Here is a 22,349-nt window from a genome sequence, read left to right as displayed (position 1 = left end):
ACTGAATTTCTTTGGAGTAGCATAATCAGCATGCTACTTAGGTACTTTCTGTAAAGATGCTGAATTTTTAGCTAAGTTTTTAGAGCTCCCTCACAGGCATGAAAATAAATTAGTCAGCAGTATTCTCTGCAGAGCTGGCAAAAGCAATCAGGTATTTTGGAAGTACAGATAACATTAATATAAAGTTTATATAGTATTTACAAATTTTTCTTGAATAGAAATTGAATGTGAAAAGAAAAGTAAAATATGAGTGAATCACCTGATGTGATATATGTTGTTTTTAGGTTGGTACTAAGATAATTTCACAGGCATTTCTTATTTACTTACTAATGCCCACAAAAAATCTTACTGAATATATGAGCAACTCATAGTTTTCCCTCTAGAATGTTGTGATGCTTTTTTTACTTTTTAAATTCTGAAATATGGTCTGTAAACAAGACTCTGTTGACTATTTGAAGATTTGATATGCTGTACTGTATTTTGGTGTTTAATGCTTTCCTTACAACTGTGAACATGCTGAGTGCTATCTACAAAATATAGCTGAGTCTATTCAGTAATAGGATACTTAGAGTGTGTTTTCTCTAATGTATGCTCATGCATCTACTGTCAAACACCATATGCCTTGTAATACACAAATGTACTTACTGTGACTGAGATGTAATTAATAGGAGGAAGAGGATCTTGAATGAAGTGATAAGATATATATTTATATATGTCTCCTTTTGCCCACAGTCTTTTAGAGAATGATATTCATTTTGAAATGGAGGAGTGGTCTGGAGTTGAGAATGTGTGAACATCTGGGTTTTTAAACTATTCTTGTCTTCAGTAATCTTCATTAATTGCTGAAATGTTTGTCTCTGTTAAATAATATTAAATTATCTATAGTCTTATTACAATCATTAAGAAAACTATATGGATGTTTGAATAATTGTCATTTTTTTCTTTCCTTCAGTTTATCCCCACTGAAGGAGAATATTGTGTGCATATTTTTTATAAGGGACAAAGAAGACAGTGAGGAGAGTCATAGTATTTATTACTAGCAGAGTTCTTCATTTTACAGCTGTGAAAACAAATATGAAGAGGTGAAATATTTCATGAGTAAAGTAGTGATGCTTAGCATTTTCTTTCTTTTTTGAGGACTAAAAAACTTTGATTCAGGGTCAGAAGAACTAGATACTGTTTTAAGCCTCTCCTCAAGATATCCTCCAGTATCATCTTTTTCACCTTACCTGCTAACATTCAGGTAAATAGCGGTAAAATTAAAGGCCAATACTGTGGAAGATAGTGACTGAACATTTCTAGAGTGTTATATAATGTTTCTTTAATTTAAATATGCATACATCCATGTAAACCACACTGTACAATCCCATTGTGTTTTCAGGTGGGTTATAGGTGACCTTTCCAGATACTTTCTTCCTTTGAAGGAAGTTCTTTTTTTGATTGTTATTATAAAGCATAGCCTACATTTTATTGCCAGTTTTTTTCTTTTCTGAAGGATAAGAAATTTAATACCAAGAGACGATAGTAAGTAAAATTTTTATTTGAAATCCTTAAGTCATCCATACATTTTTCATAAGCTTTTTATAAACATCTTTAACCATTCTAGCTTTTCCAGGTAGAGTTAACAGTAACAAGTTATTTGATTATAATCACAGTCTGAATAATGTGAATAAGTTGAAATTAGTTGACAAGTAATTGATATTCACAAATGAAAACGTAGTCCCGTGGTAATCAATGCATAGCTACAGCTGGTTGAAGGGGACCAAATCCATTGAAGAGGCGATTTGGTTCCATTTTACCAGCTCTAGCAAAGCATTGTAGTACTGCTAGTATGGAATCCAAAACAGTTGGTAAAATTACAGTCATAGACCTTCTACAAGTGTTAGAAATTATCATACCAATGCTTCAGTCACCGAATGTCAAATTTTCCATTTTGAAGTCACTTTCCTACTGTTTTCCTGCGCTTAATGGTTTAAAAGTCTTTTCCTTTTAACACATTACTGCATTAAGGAATGATCAATGTACATCTTTGTTTTCAACATCTTTGCTTCTTTTTCTAATCTTGTCCACAGCCGAAGTCTTTGCTTAATTCTTACATGTAGACAATAAGCTGTTTCAAAACCAATAGTATTTAAAGGAACAAATAGACCTTGATGTATTTTAGAGTAATGTTTTCCATTTATCTTTAGGCAGTAAACCAGATTACTTAAGTAGGTAAGCTAAAAGGTTGGGGAAGAGTTCTGTTAGTCACCCCCTTTTACTGCCACTGCTTCTTTTAGCATTATAGTTGAGAGCTAATTCAAATTGTTGATGGGTGTAGGAATATCAATGGCCTTAAGAAAGTACCTCTGCCCTTTGAGTTATAAATAGATCACATGTGTATTCAGTGTATTGCTTGGACTTGTGTCGAAAGGAACTACCGTACATGCCAGTTTTTCTTTGTTTTTGCGTACGTAGTGTTACTAATCATAGGTTAGTAATTTAACCCTCTTAAAGGTCTGTTTCCTTGACTAAGTTCTTTGTCATTTTGGGTACAGATTGCCTAGTTACTTCTCATTATCGACTTAGTAATACATGGTGGTTAGTTACAATCCGTGAATACAAGTATTAAAATCTGTCGTGTGAATAATACTTGAAAAATCAGAGTAAAATTTTGTTATAATGTGGTTTTACTGTTGATTTCAATATCCTGGGCAGGGTGTCTTCTTGCATAAAAGTTTGATAAATTATAATTTGCCTATAAAGTTAAGTGCTCTCAGAGAAATATGGAGTGGAGAAATATTCTTTACAGTTACTGTTTTAAACTAAACTGGGAGGTCAGCACTAATTCTGGCAATATGTAAATGATTCTTGTACTAAGTATATTCTGCGTCTGTTGGTTGGTAAGTATCATACTGCTGGTGAAATTAATGTAACTATAATTCTTTTTCATCATTTATTCTAGTAGAAGTGAAACAGGTGTTAAACTGCCTGAACTTCAGTGCTGAAGATAGCAATAACACTGGCTTCTATTTTTACTAGTTATATGGGAGCTGTTTAGCAGATCCAGTTGCTCAAGTGTGCTTTTGGATGGCAGTTCAGTTTCATATACTGGCCATATCGGGGCAAGGAGAGGCCATGGGAAAAAAATAGTACAGCATTTGATAATGTCAGCATCTGTTATCCCTGTCAGGGAGACAGTTGAAATGTTTGAGTTATACCAGTGTCAGCAGATGCCCAGAGTTTAATATGTACTCAGTTAAAAATGAACAGCTGATCTAAGTGATAGATGTGACATTTTAGAGTGATTGAAAGTACTCTTAGATAAGTTAAACTTGGAAGCACCAGAATCAGTATATAATTTTACTTTTAAAAATGAAAAACCTGTCATTTTATTTTCTAAGGATTATTTATATAGTTTTAATATTATAGCAAAGAGATTCTTAGTTGCTGGGATGTTTGAGGATTATTAAACAACTTGTATACCTGTAGAATGACTAATATAATTGTTTATTATAAAACATGAGTAATACTCTTTGAGTATTTTTATAGAAGAGCCTCTACTTTGAGTTCTAGGTATTTAGGACCTGTACAGGTAAACTTACCAAATAGACATGAATCACTGCCATTCTGTTTTGTGGATGATCAAAAGGGCTAAGCTTTGAACTAATTTCTTTGAAAATACAGAATTTTAAAATTATGTGCCTTTTATAATTTCTAATAAACATGCAGTAACATATATGAGGCCATGTGTAACAGTCATTTTCATTGTAATCTGCTGATAAAGTGAAAATCATCTTTGTATTAACTAGTTGTCTTATTAAACAGAGAAAATGAACTGTAGTTAAAGTTAGTCATTTCCATTTAATTTCTGATACAAAAAATTTAAAATATGCTTTTTATACATGTATAAATATTTCAGTTGAAATAATACTTTTGGTAAGAAATGGTTATAATATGTGAATACTACTCTTTCTTTTTTTCTGACTTTGTCATTAGTAGCGTAAAACAGATACTGCTTATAAATTTTGCTAAGAGCATTTGGAATTTTAAAACAAATCTACAAACTGCATGAAATAAAAGTATTTCAATATTTCTAAACAATGGATTGATCATGTTTAGAGAAGTTGGATTGTAATTGCATAGTACCAATAAAAACAGTTATTCGATCTGTATAAATTGGTTCTTGACTATAGTGCTTTCATTTTACATGCCCTCTTTGGAGAAAGCAAATTCAAAGATAATACAGATAGTAAATTAATTTATTTTAAATATTTGGTAGTCTATTACCAATATACCCTGCTGACTTACAGCTGTGGGCCAGAATTTTGTCATTTTTCATGCTTAAATCTTACATTTTAATTAATTTTAAGTTTTAACTTCACATTTGAAGTAGAGATTGGATTAAGACCCTGATAAACTTGAGGAGGAAGGACAAGGGCCACTATATTTGTAGCTGTCAGAAAAGAAAGCCTTTTTAAAACAACAAAACTTTTGGTCAGAAATTCCTCTAATATTAATAGATTATACATTTATTAAAATGAGAAGAAATAGCTTATCATGTGAATGAAACCAGCTCTTAGTATCTTATTTTTCTATACAAATCAGTGAGCCCTACTAATGAGATATACTTAAGTTAAGATTGAATTGTGGAGACAGAAAATAGGTCATGTGTATTCCTCATTCTTTTGTGCTAGTAATACTATTTTCCCTTTTGCAGTCAAATTTTAATAATGAGAGTACTTAATTTAAAAATGTAAGATGAATGTTTTAAACTTAGATGATTTAAAAGGAGTTTCATGATAATTGAAATCTATTTCAGTGGATCTTCTTTTCCTTCATGAAATAAAAACCTTAGGGATAGTTTCTATCTATAAGTAGTAGATAACCTTTTTTTTTTTTGGTGTTAGTATTGCCAAAGGTCATCTATTCATGAGTAGGTTAATTTACCATATGAAGGTCATTCACATAGAAAGAAGCAAGAGCTTCTTTTAGCTCAGTTTAATTCTCTTTTGGTGGTCTATTGCCTACCAAAAATACATACTTCTTTACATTCCATAGCATTGTATGTTCATATGGGTACATAAAGAAGTATGTACTCTGAGTAGGTATTACTAAGTTGTTAGCTGTAAAAACATGAAATATTTTATTTTCTTATTTGTTAGTGAAACATTCAGCTTACTGATGTAGAGCAATGGTAAATCATTTGCAGAGACTAATTTATCGAAGACTAAATTTTGTAACAAGTTTACCTGAAGCATGGCATTAACGGTTCCATGTTCTTGGTGGACATAGACATTCCTAAACATTTGACCAGTTATCTGTTGAACTTTGTCCTGGTTTGATTCTTTTTGCAAGAGATTCATAGAATCAGTGTAGTGTTACAGAGTATATTTCAGAAACTTAAAATCAGCCTAATGTTTCTTCAGTCTTCAGGGTGAATTTCTTCTTTTTTTGTAGTCTGCTTCTAGATCCTACAGGTAGATAGTAATTAATTAAATTGAATTTTTTTTTTTTTAAAACACAAACTAGATATCTTACTCAAAACCTAACAAATTAACCAGTAACTCTTTCTGATATTGACTCTAGAAGGTGAAACAACAAGGAGAAAAACCAGGATGAGTGTGGATGAATTGAACTTTTAAAGATTATGAATTTTTGTTAGTGTTTTATAAGGTCACAGATAAGGACTCATGATCATTTGAAAATTTGTCATTCTTTTTTCTTTATTAGTTCCTTACCTGAATTTTGCACTTTGGTGCTTCTCTTTGGGTTAAATACAATTATGCGTTGAATACAAATTCAAATAGATGTAGAAATATCTAATTTTGGTGAGTTTAAGTTTTTTTGATTCTTTAATCTTTTTAGTATAAAGGATAACTGTCAGAATCATCAACTTCTACAAAGTATCACTTCAAAGAACTGAAAGGTTTTAGTCTATGAGCACCTGGGTTTTATTTACCTTGATGATTTAGCATGAAAAGAAATTATAGTTGGTAAGTAGCCTTCAGTTATTATGGTATTAGAAGGTTAATTTAAAACCTGAAGAAATTTTCAGATTTGGCAAAGGAGAAAAAAAAAGGGCAGGGATAGTAGAATTTCTGCAGCTTGTGACAAAAAGCTAGTGCAGCTTATAGAGAGCAAATCAGAATGTGGCAGTAGATAGCCCAGCACTACAGCAGTTTCAGCAATGCAGCATTAGAATTACACCATGCACGTTCTGATTTATTTTTGTGGCCAATTAATAGTAAGCATTCAAAAGTATTTTATGATCTGCCAAGTTTTTTGGTTGACTAAACGTTGAAATAGAAGCTAATAGTTTTAGAAAATAAGTATACTTTGGAAGCAGGATATGACTTATTAGAGATGCAAAATCATCACTTAATCTGAAACAATAACGACTAAATCTTTAATAATGTAAATGACAGTAATGTATTTGTACATTTTTAAGATCAAAAGTTACTGCCATGGTATTTGAACAATATTCCTTTTTACACTACGTTAGCTCTCGAATTGTGAAATTAGGCTATGGTTAGATAGAATTTAATTTAACAATGAGAACATATATCGAGTCAATAATAGGTAAGCATGCAGAAAGTCATAAGCATCCTTAAAAGTACAGGCCTGTGGTGCTCTGTTACCTGTAAGCTTAGTGTCATGCAGCATTTGCAGCAGGAAGAAAGGTAATGACCTAGAGAATCACATCAGCAGCAGCCATCTCATCTTGATTGTTCGTTCACTCTATTCGCTGATTCAGCATTTCTTTTCATGAGCCCGGTGAAGGAAGGGGATGTATCAGTGAACACAGAACCTCACCTTTTAAGATAAATTTGAAAAACAAACGAGCAAACAAAAAACAAGCTTACTTTTCCCTCTCCTCCCCTCTTCCCTTTACCAAAAAAACAAAAACAAGAAAAAAAAACAAAAAACCCACCCACAAAAAAACTCTACAATAAAATTGAATTATTGTTGGCCATCTGATTTGGAATGTCATATAACACTCTTGCACAGTTATGTATGGAAAGTTAAGCAATCAAAAAGGTTGCTACAAAGGCCAAGAAAATGAACCTAGCTTGTCAGATGAAATGCTTCAGAAGAGGGGAAAAAGTTGGCAGAAGTTAATTTTATAGTCTAAAAAAGACAAAAAAAACCCCAAAAAAACCCCAGAACCCAAAACACACCTTATTCCCCCCAAATAACTGTAAACATTCACCCTGTTTTTCTTTGCCCTCCAGAATACATTGGGTTCTTCTGACTTCTTAGGAAATAGTCTGCATCTGTCTTGCTTTTAGATTTTTTTTTTTTTTTTTTGGTTTTTAGTTTCCAGGATTAAATAGTAGATCTGTAGTGAAGCTACCTTGTCACATCCAGAGGTCAAGTCTGCAAGCGAGGTCAGGACTTCCACATGGTCACTACGAGGCTAACTTATATTCTTCCTCAGTGACCACAGGCTAAACTGCTACAGCTTTATAGGCAGCTAAGCATTTGAAACATGCACTCCCAGGCAAACAGGCTCTCTTGTGCCTCTCTCTTCCCTGACCATATTTAGTCAACCATAGCAAAAAATAGCCTCTCAGCTGTCGATTGTCGATCCAAAAGCTGAGGAAGCCTCAATCTTGCTTTCTGCCTATTGATTGTTCATCCTGCGGTCCAAACACTGCTTTGCCATTTGTCCTGCCCCCCACTTTTTTTTTTTTGGGGGGTAAGCACTGCCAAATAAAGCGGTCTCTCATGTTTCCACTTACATTTCCCAGATTTTCACTGAGCTTGCGCTGAGACTAGGAAAGCCTGATGCACTGTCACTATACTTAGAAGCACTGCAGAGAAAAAAGGAAAGAGGAAAAAAATTACCCTGGCTAGTAGCAAGACAATCTTTAGACAGTTATGGAACAAGTGAAGTCCCTCTGCTGCCAAAATATATTTTATAACCTGATTTTTTGATTGATAAAAAGTTATGGATGGTTATATATTACATAGCTAATGGCCTGAAAGGATTTTGTAGGGTTATCTTTAGAGCTAGTTGTTGCCATATACATGCTTTTAAAATTTATTGAATAGTATTTGAATGGAAAATGTATAGAAATGGTAGGTAGGACCTGTATATTGGTGGTGGAGAGACACCATTAAGGGAGAAGAAAATAGTATGTAAATGATATCTTGGAAGTGCTACTTAAAACAATTCACTGTCAATTTCAATTAATTTTTTGTAATAATGCTTTGGTAAAAACAGGGTCCAGTATGCTTTTGAGTATTCAAATGCATTTTATTATGAATTCTACTTTATATTCAAATGTGTAGTGTTTTTTCTGTCCCTTCTACATTGTCATGTTTCTCTGATTTTCTGAAGTAACTTTTAGGTATGATCATTGCATACTTTACACAGATTGAGATAGTCATTAACCTGTCTATAACTCTGTTACATAGTATGTGACTCAGAGGTAAAAATACTTTTGTTTTGAATTTTAATAGCATAGTCACAATAGATTTTGATATTGAAAATTTTTTAATCAAAGAGAAAAAATATTAAAACATGAAATCTAGTAAATCTGTGGAGATATAGTTTAAGATCTCACATAAAAATGCACAAGAGAAACCAACTATACCTTGTTTGTAATACAAATATGTCCTCTTAAGAAACAATAAGAACTATTATGAGTTTTCTGAGCTTACACACCTACAGAAGTTTGTCCTTCACATTCTTTTTGTCTTTAGCATTTAATATCATAGCAGTTTAATTATTTTGAATGTCTATTTTAAAACAGTGACATAAGGACTACTACTTTAGATACTGGGCAATTTTAAACAACTTTCCTAGATAATGAAATAATTTTGCTCATATTATGAGAAGATGACTTGTCTCAGAGTATAAAGTAGGTTAATTTTCAGTTTTCTCAAGTACCCCATTTTGGTAACGATTTTGTGGCAGTGAAAGTACTTATTTTTTAAGCAAACACTTATATAATGTGTTACGTGCCAGATTCTCTTTCTAAGCCCTTTATAAATATTAACTCGTTTAATTTTTCTAATGGCCCTATAAAATAGGATTTGTGATTCTTCTCACATTTTACAGATGAGGGAACTGAGGTACAGAAGTTAAGTCATCTGCTGAAGTCACTAGCCATTGTGGCTAGAGCCAGAATTTGAACTCAGATAATTTGGTTTCAGACTGAGAGCTCTTCACCACTATGCCACACTGCTCCTCTGATTTGTAGTAATGAAATGAGTTAGGAAATTATTCCTCTTGGGAACTCAACCATGCACCAAATATATATTGCTAATATCTTTGCCTCAGTATATTCAGAAAGATGATTGATTATTTTATTATTTGTTTATTCATTTCTTCCATTCAACAAAACTTTGAGTTCCTTATACTAGGTATACTAAGTATACCTTTTTGATCAAAACGTGCTCAGTTGTATAGTAACCTGCTTTTAGCATGCCCAGAAGAACTACTGGCAGTTGATCAGTTTTCTTAATAAATTCCTTTTTGAATTCTGGACTAATCTACTTTACCTATTTGAGAGGTTGTTCATTAATTTAGCAAACATTTATTGAACACCTAATATGTACTACAGTACTATTCTAATGTTGTTTTGCGTTAAGTAGTGCTAATATATAAGTCCTCCACAGTTTAGCTAGTAGGGTTTGGGAAAATGTTGCCTGCCTCTGAAGAAAGATTGCAAAGCATGGCAGGCCATAAAAATTGACCCAGTGCCACTTGAATACTACATACCAGTGTAGACAGCTGCTTGTCCCCTCTACTTCTTAGAACTCATTTGTTCATCATTCAGCAAACGTTTGAGTACTATCATGTGCCAGGGATTATGCTAGGCACTGCTATTAGTTGTTCCGGAACTTAATGCTTCTTTGGCACTATTCACAAATGCCTGCTTAACTGGTAGTAAGATCTTATCTTTAAAACATCCATGTCCTTAACCTCTTGGAAAACAACCAAATTGAGCATTAGGAAAAATATCTCCAAATCTCATATACTATACTTCACAGGTGAGACAGTCTATTGGCTTAACAAAATTACTGAATTCTCAAGCTGGTAACACCTTTATCCCAGTAACTCTACAGACCTCAGCTCTTGCAGCTTAACAGTCTCCTCTTAGTTAACTAAAGTGCTGCAGGAAACAGCCTGCAACTGTCCTTGTGATTATAGTATGTCTTCCTAAGATTGCCTGTCCCATGGAAAGAGAGGGGACAGGCTGCTCTGAACTACTGCTGTTGACATGAGAGTGAGGGGACCAGAAGCTGTTTTGCTTAACTTTCCCTTGCATATCTTGCAGGCTGGGCCCAAAGATGACCTCTTTTCTTTGGGCTGGGCCCAAAGATGGCCCTGTATTATTATTATTTTTTTTGAGGGGGTTGGCAATTTTTGATTAAGATGAGCGGGCTATAGGTCTTGGTTCAAATAACTTATGTAGCTACTTCACCCTCAAGGAGGTGAAGTATAACTTCCTGCTCCTTAAATGTGGGCTGTATGTAGTCACTTCCTTCCTAAGAGCATAGTTTAGAGATATGGAAATGTTTACATTGGAAAAACATGACGGACACTACTTCAGCCAGGTGATCAAGGTTAACTTCTGGAGTCACATGGCATGCTGATAGTATGTATCCTTGGTGTGATGTGATTAAATGGCACTTTATCTCTGTGGCCTTCTTACTAAGAACCAATAGCACAGTGTAATCATGAGAAAAGCATCAGATGAATTCCAACTTGGGAATATTCTACAGATATCCCATTAGTACTCTTCAAAACTGTCAGATTCATCAAAAACAAGGAAAGTCTGGGAAACTGTCACAACCTAAGGGAGCTAAGGAGAAAAGACAACTAAATGTAATGTGGTATTCTGGAGCAGAGAAAGAACATTGAATAAAACTAAGGAAATCTCAAGTGTGGGCTTTGGTTAATAACAGTGCTTCATCATTGGCTTATTGTAACAAATGTACCATACTATGTAAAATGTTAATAACAAGGATGAGGAGTATATGGAAACTCTGTACTAGCTTTGCAGTGTTCTATAAATCTAACATTGCTCTAAAATAGATTATTTAAAAACAAAACCAAAAATTAATTCACCCTCTCCTGGCTAGTTGACCCTTGCATTAGTTTTGATTTGGGGCTATCTGCAGTGTTTCTCCACAGCTTAGTAAAAATCAAGTTGATTTTGCTGTAATTGATTTCACGAAAATATTACGTTTAGTCTCATGTTCTTTTAAAAGTATATTAAAGGCAGGGAAGTATATTTTAGAATTTTTTTTTTAATCAAAACTAGTCTTGTATTTAAAAGATTCGTTTAAAAAGAATATGTGAAATTTGTGAAATGGTCAGATTTGTGTGGGGTGGTATAGAGAATACAGTGGAAGGAAGACTGGGGGCCATTGGGAAGAACAGTTTAGTTTTAAAAAGGAGAAATGGCAGGACAAATTGAATGTGGACATAAGAAGAGGGGAAAGAGTCTAGAATGATTCCCTGGTTTCTGAGTAGAATGGCTGATTAAATGGTAAGAAGGGTTATCAAGATCAAGAATATAGGAGGCGGCTGGGTGCAGTGGCTCATGCCTGTAATCCGAGCACTTTGGGAGGCCGAGGTGGGTGGATCATGAGGTCAGGAGTTCAAGACCGGCCTGGCCAAGATGGTGAAACCCCGTCTCTACTAAAAATACAAAAAAAAAAAATAATAATTAGCCAGGCGTGGTGGTGTGCGCCTGTAAGCCCAACTACTTAGGAGTCTGAGGCAGAGAAGTGCTTGAACCCGGGAGGCGGAGGTTGCAGTGAGCCAAGATCGAGCCACTGGACTCCAGGCTGGGCGACAGAGCAAGACTCCATCTCATACATATATGTATGTATGTGAGAGGAGTATTGGGAAAGAGGAGGGGGCAAAGAAGAATTTGTACTATGTTTGAGTATATGTCTATAATCTTAAAAGTTGTCATAATACTATTATATTGAAGAATTTGAGACCATATACTGAGACATTTTTATTAACTCATTTAATTTTTAAAACAGCCTTATAGGTTTTTTTTTGTTTTTTTTTTTTGTTTTGAGTCAAAGTCTTGCTTTGTACCCCAGGCTGGAGTGCAGTGGTGTGATCTTGGCTCACTGCCAACTTCCACCTCCCAGGGTTCAAGTGATTCTCCTGCCTCAGCCTCCCAAGTAGCTGGGATTACAGGCACGCACCACCATGCCTGGTTAATTTTTGGATTTTTTGTGGAGACGGGTTTCACCATGTTGGCCAGGCTGGTCTTGAACTCCTGGTCTCAAGTGATCCACCTGCCTCGGCCTCCCAAAATGCCACCTGCCTTGGTCTCCCAAAGTTTCATGTTACAGGTTATAGGCATGAGCCACCACGCCTGACCCTTATAGGTATTTTGTAAGAGATTTCTATAGCACTTTTGGTATTAGATATGAATCATGACCGTTTGTTGTAGTTAAGAGATATGAGCTAGAGATGTTATAGGTGAGAATGCTTAGTGAGGGCTTCACAGGGTCCAGGTTTGGGCATTAACTTTATGGGTCCAGAAGTAATTGGACTTGGGATGACTGACTAACATTATTTAAGCTTGTAAGAGATTGATATGTAAGTCAGAATATCAAATTACTATTTACAGAAAGAAATATTATTGCTAAGTACAGTTCTCAAAAATAGCTAATCAGTAGATTTTTTTTTTTTTTTCTCTGCTAGGGGAGAAAACAGATCTAGTCTGAAAAGCTAAATTAAAATTGGAAATTAATTGGTGAGCAGGACAATTGATTGGATGATCTTAACAGTGTCATTAACCTGTGATAATTTTCCATGTGATGATGTAGTATTTACTGCAGGGCAAAAAAGAATACCACAGTTGCCTGTCAGGAGACTTTCTTTGTGGATAATTTTGAAGATACATAGACAAATCCTTTTTCTCCTTATTTTTCCAGTCTTCACACAAACTGTTTTCTCTCTCTCTCTCTTTTAAAACCAGTTATTATTTTCCAGATAAAGACACATAGTTTTTATCTTTTTTTATTGTGATTCCATGCTGGTGATTTAATTTTTAGCTTAATTGGACTTCTGGATTTCCTTTTCTACAAATCTTTTTCTCTAGTTGTTATCTGTATGTTTTATTTACTCAATTAACTTATCTGATGTATTCATTTGCCAATAGAACATTATTTCTATGGGAGATCTCAAATCACCATTTCTATTTAAAATACCTTGCTAGTGTTTTAACAGTTCATTTAATCAGTTTAAAATGAGGCATTTCTATTAAATAATGCCACATTTTTTTCAATTTTTATTTTTATGGTGTATTTCTCGTATTTTAAGGGGAATAAAGACGGTATTTTAATTCTGACTTTTTAATATTGTAATTTGCAACATTTATGTAAGTGGGATTAATTAACAGAGTAGATTTGTTCTGAGATGAAAACTACCTCCCTATAGTCATGATGTGAATGCCATACATTATCTCTTACCCTACACATTTGAGCACGTAAGAAACAGAACTTACAGGGGTAAACAGTTCTGGAAAATTTTAAAGATACAAGTATTAAATCATGTGAAAAGTGAAAAAACATTTTATTAAATGCATTACCTTTTCATTTTAATGTTAGGATTTGAGTACTTTGTAGAAGGTGATCTGGAAGAGACTAGGACAATTTTTGTCACTTAAGTGATATCCTGGAATTACTGTCTTTCCCTTGTTCTAACGGTTCAGTTATATATATATATCCTACTGAGAGAAAAACCCAAAAAGACACAAAGTAAGGAGACAGCAAAGAACCAGCAGGCTTTCAAGAATACATATCTGTTTCTGTGTAAGTGTCTTAATAACTTTCTGAGCCATGGCCCTTTTGAGGGACTTCAACTTCCCCTAGCTTGTTTGCTTATGACATGCAAGACCAGAAGAACAAGTACATGATGGCTTCATCTCCACCAGCAGCTTGTGCCCAGAGGAGGAATTGCTCTCCTACCCGTTTCCTTTCTTTGAGCTGTTGGCATTGTATTAACTTTTAATGGCAAAAACTGCAATTACTTTTGCACCAACCTAATAATATGAGAATTACTTCTGAAACTAGAATGGAAGGCAATGGGAAACATGATTCTGTTAACCAGCTTCTCAGAAATATCTATTCACTCAAAGACTTTAAAAAAAACATGAAGGTACTGTGAACCACACTATAATTTAATACTTTCTGTAACAGTGGTATATCTAAGAGGTTAAAAGGAATACAGGTGCATATTAAAAATACTTCAAGGCAATAAGCCCAAATATTATCTTAGTGTTTTGATTTCAAAAACGTTTTTAGACTGGGCATGGTGGGTCATGCTTGTAATCCCAGCACTTTGGGAGGCTAAGGCGGGTGGATGGCTTAAGCTCAGGAGTTCAAGACCAGCCTGGGCTGTTACATGGTGAAATCCCATCTCTACAAAAACTACACAAAAATTAGCTGGATATGGTGGCATGTACCCATACTCCCAACTACTCGGGAGGCTGAGGCAGGAGGATCACTTGAGCCTGGGAGGTTGAAACTGCAGTGAACTCTGATTGTGCCACTAACTGCACTCTAGCCTGGGCAACAAAGAGAAACTTTGTCTCAGAAAAAAACAAAAAAAAGTTTTTAATCAAGCTAATATATGTACATAGTTAAGTCAAATGTTACTACAAAACTTATAATGAAAGATGAATATCTTCTGCTTCATCCCTCCTTACCCGTTTTTTTGTCTGCACCAACAACTTGTAATTTATCCTGTAATTTCTTAATTTATCAATTATAGGCATCTAGTGATTTCATGTTATGGAAAATGAAGATTTAAAAGTAATACCCTCTGTTACTACCATTCCTCTCAACATGATTATATCACAATTTTTGTTTAAGTCAATGACAAGTATTTACATTATTATTTTTACATTTTGATTTTAATAAAATGTTTTTTCACTTTTCACATGATTTAATACTTGTATCTTTAAAATTTTCCAGAACTGTTTACCCCTGTAAGTTCTGTTTCTTACGTGCTCAAATGTGTAGGGTAAGAGGTAATGTATGGCATTCACATCATGACTATCCAAACATCAGTAGTATAATGTGTTACCAATACTTTTTCCCATTGAGAATCTCAAAGTCTGTATAATATCTAGTATTTTATTTCAATTTATGGAATGAGGAGGAGTAAAATCCTTACTAGTGACTTAAAACAAAAACAGAAAACCTTAGTCTTACATGAAGTCCATGAATGGGATTTAGGGGTTTGTAGACTCACCCAAAATTGTATTAATAGGTAAAGATTTTGATATGCATTTCTCTGGAGGAGAGCCCATAGCTTTCCAAAGAAGTCTGTTATCCCCAAACAGTGATTATAACTCAGTTACAGCCATGGAAGGGGCTCTGTAAGCTGTGATTCTCAGTGTACTTTGGGTTCATAAACCTGTTTAAAAAGTCTAATAAAAGGCTGGGTGCAGTGGCTCACGCCTGCAATACCAGCACTTTGGGAGGCCAAGGCGGGTGAATCATGAGGTCAGGAGATCGAGACCATCCTGGCTAACAAGGTGAAACCCCGTCTCTACTAAAAATGCAAAAAATTAGCTGGGTGTGGTTGTGGGCGCCTGTAGTCCCAGCTACTTGGGAGGCTGAGGCAGGAGAATGGCATAAACCCGGAGGCAGAGCTTGCAGTGAGCCGAGATGGTGCCACTGCACTTCAGCCTCGGCAACAGAGCGTGACTCCATCTCAAAAAAAAAAAAAAGTTTAATAAAAGTTTCCAAATGATTAAGTGTAATTTTAGAGGTTCTTCAATCCTCCACAACCCATTCTCAGACGTCTTGAACTTAGTTCTGCTCTTCGGTGCCTGGAGTTTACATCTTTAATTCTCTTTTGTATAACTTTCTATTTTTTGCCTTGGAAATTTTTTTTTACTGATTTTTACATTTTAAATATTAAATTATAATGGCCATTTTGTGTGTTTTGCTCCAAACTTGGTTTACCACTTCTAAATGACGTATGTCAAATTTTAACTCTGCAATTCATGATAACCAGCTACACAATAATCTGTCAGCTAAGATAGTTCAGCGTATATAGTGTTTTAATTATCAAAGTTTTTCCTACTTCTAAAAATTGTTATCTGGCTGTTCTTCATTAACTGTTTCATTAATAAATACTATTGATACTGAACCTGAGAGGTTCCACAAAGCCAAAGTGGTGCCCTCATTAGGGTATATTTCTTTTCTCTTTGGTTTTTCCCTCTTGTGTTTCCTCTTTGTAGCACTTCCATTCTGTTTTGATTCTATTTCCCAGATAGTAATAGTGTGTCTACCTCTCAAAATACCAAAAAGCTAGCTGGGCATGGCGGCATGCACCTGTAGTCTCTGTCAAGGCCAGCCTGGGCAACGTAGCAAGACCTCATCTCTAAAAAAAAAAAAAAAAATTAAATTAAAGCTGCACATTTGAGATTTAGAAAAGTGGAATTTCTATTTGTCTCTAAGAGCATGATTTTCTTTAAAGAGGAGTATCTTCATTTGATTGCAAAAGTTTCTTTTGAGTGTATTTTCTAAAGAAAATATATCAAATTATGCAAATATAGAAATAATGTGAATTTAACTTTCAGTGCAATGCGTGTTTTACTATCTAAATTACCAAGACCATGGATTGTGGATGAGAAGAAAGATGATGGTTATACTGCCTTACATCTGGCTGCCCTTAATAATCATGTAGAAGTGGCGGAACTGTTGGTACATCAGGTAAGAAAAGAGTTAAATAATTCTCTCTCTCTCTTTTTTAAAACAATTTGGGACCATTGCCATTCATTTATTTATTGCTTTATAAATTGCCTGTTAGTAGGTTCCAGTAAAACCTCATGATGATGAAAATTCAGATATAATGCATATTCTGTCTTCTGCCCAATACTTCTTAAATGCAGGATGGTAATGTGTGTGTGAGAGTAAGTCCCTCAATTCCCAGGATTTCCTCTGCACAGTCTTCCTGGATTGGTGCTACGAAATGGGCATCAACTAACAGAGATTTCCCAGAATGGCTGCCACTGTTATGGAAGTATCATCAACCACAGCACCAAGACCATCTGTGTTGATAATTAAACAGTGTGGCCAGTTGTCAGCAGACTGCAGTTTGTAGCTAAGATTGGGGATTTATTTCATAACTACTGCTGACCCCTGGAATTTATGACTTGATAGCATTACAGACTCACCTTAGTCATTTCATTCATCTCAGAATAGGATGACACTATGTTTTTATGAGATTGGATTTTGCAAGGAGCCTATTTTGTGGTTTTAGGATATTTTAGTAATTTCAGCAAATTTTTCATATGCTTCAGTAAAGCATATGCCATATAGATGCACTGAAATTACCAAAGAATTATCTGTGGTTCCTGACTTCAAGGAATTTATAGTCTAGTTAAGAAGATGAAACAGAAAAATTTAGCAAATAATATATGTAATTAAATACCAAATTATAAAGTATACATTCCAAAAACTACAGAAATTTAAAGAAATATATCAAAAGTTAAGCTACCCCCCCACTACTTTAAATCTTTACTATTAAAATTACTACTCTCTGTTAATTATGATAATTCCTTTTTATTCAAAAATCTAAGTGAACTTGTAACACTATCTTGATGTCTTGGTTATTGTTGCCTTGTAGTAAGTCCTGAAATCAGATAGATTAAATCCTCTTTCTTCTTCTTTCTCAGGATTCCTCTAATGTTCTAGATCTTTTGCATTTGCATGTAATTTTTTGTTTGCTTTTGAGACTGGATCTCACTCTTTCACCCAGGCTGGAGTACAGTGGCACAATCACGGCTCACTGCAGCCTTAATCTCCCAGGCTCAAGCAATCCTCCTGCCTCCCAAGTAGCTGGGACTGTAGGCATGTGCCACCATGCCTGGCTTTTATTTATTTATTTTTTCTGTAGAGACAAGTTCTATGTTGCCGAAGCTGGTCTCAAACTCCTGGTCTCAAGTGATCATCTTGCCTTAGCCTCCCAAAGTGCCACCATGCCTTGTCCATATAAATTTTAGAATCAGCTTATTAGTTTATATTAAAAAGTCTTTTGGGAGTTTGATTGCTCTTGCATATATTAGATTTGTTCTTCAGTAGGCTTTTGCAGATGCTATTATAAATTGTATTTTAGCTGGATGTGGTAGCACGCCCCTGTAATGCCAGCTACTCAGTAGGCTGAAGCAGGAGGATTGCTTGAGCCCAGCAGTTGGAGGTTACAGTGAACTGTGATAACACCACTGCCTTCTGGCCTGGGCAGCAGAGCGAGGCCCAGTCAATCAATGAGTCACTCAACAGAATTGTTTTTACATTTCAATTTCCAATTATATATTGCTAATAGATACAAATACAGTTTTTGTATGTTTTCCATGTATCCTGTGACCTTGCTTAAACTGATTCTAGTATCTTCTCTGTGGATTACTTAGTATTTTCTATATAGCAATCATACAAACCAAAAGAATAAAAAATGCAGAAGTAGAACCACACATATGTATAAACAGCAACTCAAATTACTTAAGAAAAAAAGAACCATACATATATAGTCAATTCCTTTTTTTTTTATAGAAGTGCCAAAGTAATATGGGAAAGGATTGTTTCCCAAAAATAGGGCTAAACCGAGTAGATATCCATATACCAAAAACAAAAAAACCCAAACAAAAACCCTTGACTTTACTTCACAGCTTATCCAAAAATTAAATGGGTCATAGACCTGAACATAAAAACTTAAACCATAAAACCAGCCAGGCCTGGTGACTCATGCCTGTAATCCCAGCACTTTAGGAGGCTGAGGCAGGAGAATTGCTTGAGTGTAAGAGTTCGAGACCAGCCTGGGCAACATTGTGAGAACTCATCTCTACTACACACACACACACACACACACACACACACACACGTGTGTGTATATATATATATTTTAATTAGCTGGGTGTGGTGGCATGTGCCTGTGTCCCAGGTACTTGGGAGGCTGAGATGGAAGGATCACTTGAGCCTGGGAGGTTGAGGCTTCATGCCACTGCATTCCAGCCTGGGTGAAGAGGGAGTGAGACACCATCTCCAAAAAAAAATAAATAAAAGGACAAATATAAAAATGATCAAAAGATTTAAACATCCACTTTACTAAAGGAGATATACAGTTAGCAAATAGGCAAGTGAAAGTGTCATTAGTGATTAACAAAATAGAAATAACCACAACCAGATACTACCAGTTGCCCACTAGAATGACTAAAATTAAAAGACCAATAAAACCAAGTATTGGTTAGGATGTGGAACAATTAGAATTCGTATACAGTGCTGGTGTTTTTTTAAAGCAGGCACTTTGAAAAACAAATTGGTGGTTTCTTACAAAGTTTGACATAAATTTACCATGTGACTTAGCTATCCCACTACTAGGTATGTACTCAAGAGAACGTTGGACACCTTTCTAAGCAAATACTTGTACAGAATGTTTGCAGCAGTTATTATTAGCCTCATACTGGAAGCGAAGCCAAATGTTAATTAAGCTAGTGCCTGGATAAACAAATTGTGCAAATTGTGGTGCACCCATGCAATGAATACTATTTAGTGAAATGTCAATGCTGGAAAAACTCAGGAAACTTAAAGAAAATCCCCATTGTTCACATTTCTATGAGAAATAGACATGATAAAAAATTAAGCTGACACTCGGGAGGCTAAGGCAGGAGTATTCCTTAAGCTCAGGAGTTTGAGGCTGCAGTGAGCTGTGTGCCACTGCACTACAGCCTGGGTGACACAGTGAGACTCCATCTCAAAAAAGAAGAAAAGAAGCTGAGATCAGGTGCCCTCTGACCACACATCAAAGAAACATAATAAAAACAAATGAGAAATTCCCATCTTGAAGAATATAATATAACATTACCAAAGTTTCAGCTCCATATACCCCTCCCTAGTATCAGAGTTGTAACCAGAGGGCATGCGTGGTTCTAAGACCTAAACGAAATGATCAAAGTTTATCTTTTGAATCTTCAGCTCTTTTGTTGATCTCATTTTTTAAAAATTTAAAATTATGCTAGACATTTGCTCGCCATTTTTATATGTTATTTTTCTTAATCTTCACATTAACCTTGTGAAATAGATTTTAACTGTCACCATTTTGGAGCTGAGGAAATAGATGATGGAGCTTTGACCTAGGTCCCCAGACTCCGAGGTGCACTTATTTTGTGCCTCAGTCTCTTTCTTCATCAGGGTTCAGCTTTTCTCATATGATTCTTTGGCTGCCCTAGGATCTGGGGTAGGACTTTCTGCTTGCTTTAATGCATACTTTTATGTACGAATTAAGCATTGCCTTCTCACCTAAAGCAAAGTTTCTTTTCACAGATTGAGGAAGAGCTCAAATATGCAGCAAGGGGAAGTGAACTTATTAGGTCATTAAAGTAAATCTAAATCCAGTGTGCAGACTCATTAATATAACTTTTCAGGGAATATTTACAGTTCTAAGGAGTTAATTATTTCCATTGCTTTATAGTGGAGATTGAAAGAGATCTGTCTTTGAACTGTACTGTGCTTTGTCCTTTTTAACTGTTCTTAGATGGAATTAGCATAATAAAGATGATTTTTAAAACTTGCTGTTTTACTTCGGAAAGTTAGTTGCCCCATCCATTTTTCTACTTTAATAGCAACTGTTACCATATGAGAATAACCTTACAGCAGCTGAAGGAGAAAGTAGCCAGCAGTGTTCGGTGTTATTTATTCCTTATGAGTAGTTAGTTTTCATGTTCTTTACTGTTTTCATGTTTACTTTACTTTAACCATTTAAAATTTGTTTTTCTCGTTCAGGGTAACGCAAACCTGGATATCCAGAATGTGAACCAACAAACTGCCCTACACCTTGCTGTTGAACGACAGCATACCCAAATTGTTAGGGTAAAGTATTGACATACATTTTAGCTTACAATTACATTTTAACCATACAGATTCTTAGAACTTCCTGAAAATTGAAATGATACAGTGTTACATGTCTCAAAATGGCATAGTTAGATGTAAGTAAATCTGAATACAATTTGCCAAGACACGTAAGACTATATGCTTGAGATTGGTTTCTATATATAGATGGTACTTTTCTAAAGCTCTTCAGTAGTAAGGATTAGGGAAATTGGTAAAGCACCATAAGCAAAGTTTTAATAAACTTGTATTTACTGCTAAAGTAATCTATTGAAATGTCAACTATGCATTTTTATTTAAGGGGTTGTAGTTTAGCAAACACTGTTCACATTTATTGTTATTTGAAATTCCTCTTGCTATCCTCCATGGCTTTCCTCATGACCATACATTTGGAGAAAATTTACCAAAAGAAATGGAATCAATAATAACAGTTGCTTGTTTGTTTACATAATAAAAGAATTTTGAACATTATGATTTGGTCCTGGTGGAAGTGCTTAACATATCTCAAGTCATATATCTAAAGTTAAAAAGAGAAATAAAGTCCTAAATATCCCCCCATTATCATCATCTTAGAGTAGATGAATTAAGCAACATATCGATTCTCATGTATTTTTATTTTCTCTCATTCAATATATTTAAATAACCAGAACCCATCAGTCTTTGTAAGGAGCCACAGGGTTGGAGAAGAGTAGAAGGCAAAAGCATAAAAATGATTAGCTTTAGTGGTAACTTCTTCAGTAGGTCCAGGGTGCTCTCACCATTACTTTAGATATGTTGAAGTTTCTTATGTATGTGGACACGTTACCAATATGAGACATCTTTCTCTTTTAGCTTTTGGTCCGTGCAGGTGCCAAGCTGGATATTCAGGATAAGGATGGGGATACTCCTTTGCATGAAGCTCTAAGGCATCACACTTTGTCTCAGCTACGTCAGCTCCAAGATATGCAAGATGTGGGGAAGGTGGATGCTGCCTGGGAGCCATCCAAAAACACAGTGAGTAAAGATCATCATTCATTCAGTACCAGTGGAAGAACCTTTTTATGCAAGATCTTATATTTACTGGTAATCTAATCTGTATTGGATAAAATATTTTATCAGAGCTACGTACTTAGAAACTTAGTTTATGAACTTAGTCAGTACTAACTTATTGCTCCACATTTTTACCAAAAGTTGTTCAATTCTGTTGTTGTTGTTGTTATGGACTCTCACTGTGTTGCCAAGGCTGGAGTGCAATGGCTTCATCTCTGCTCACTGCAACCTCCCGGGTTTAAGCGATTCTCTTGCCTCAGCCTCTCAAGTAGCTGGGATTACAGGCGCCTGCCACCACGTCCAGCTAATTTTTGTATTTTTAGTAGAGACAGGGTTTCACCGTGTTGGTCAGGCTGGTCTTGAACTCCTGACCTCAGGTGATCCACCTGTCTTGGTCTCCCAAAGTGCTGGGATTACAGGCCTGAGCCACCACGTCTGGCTGTTCAGTTCTTTTT

At 35.2% G+C, this 22,349-nt stretch overlaps 1 protein-coding gene across 1 annotated transcript in view; it reads left to right on the top strand.

Moving 5' to 3' along the window:
- The window catches only part of MIB1 (MIB E3 ubiquitin protein ligase 1), a 132,722-nt gene that overhangs the window by 84,250 nt on the left and 26,123 nt on the right, over window positions 1-22,349 (top strand). The window contains exons 13-15 of the mRNA XM_007974474.3: window positions 16,566-16,698; window positions 20,761-20,847; window positions 21,697-21,858. Coding sequence (XP_007972665.1) covers window positions 16,566-16,698; window positions 20,761-20,847; window positions 21,697-21,858 — 382 coding nt within the window. The remainder of the gene's footprint in view (window positions 1-16,565; window positions 16,699-20,760; window positions 20,848-21,696; window positions 21,859-22,349) is intronic.

Source organism: Chlorocebus sabaeus, chromosome 18 (assembly GCF_047675955.1).
Source record: "Chlorocebus sabaeus isolate Y175 chromosome 18, mChlSab1.0.hap1, whole genome shotgun sequence".
Classification (NCBI taxonomy): Eukaryota; Metazoa; Chordata; class Mammalia; order Primates; family Cercopithecidae; genus Chlorocebus; species Chlorocebus sabaeus.
This window is presented reverse-complemented; position numbering and strand designations above follow the sequence as displayed.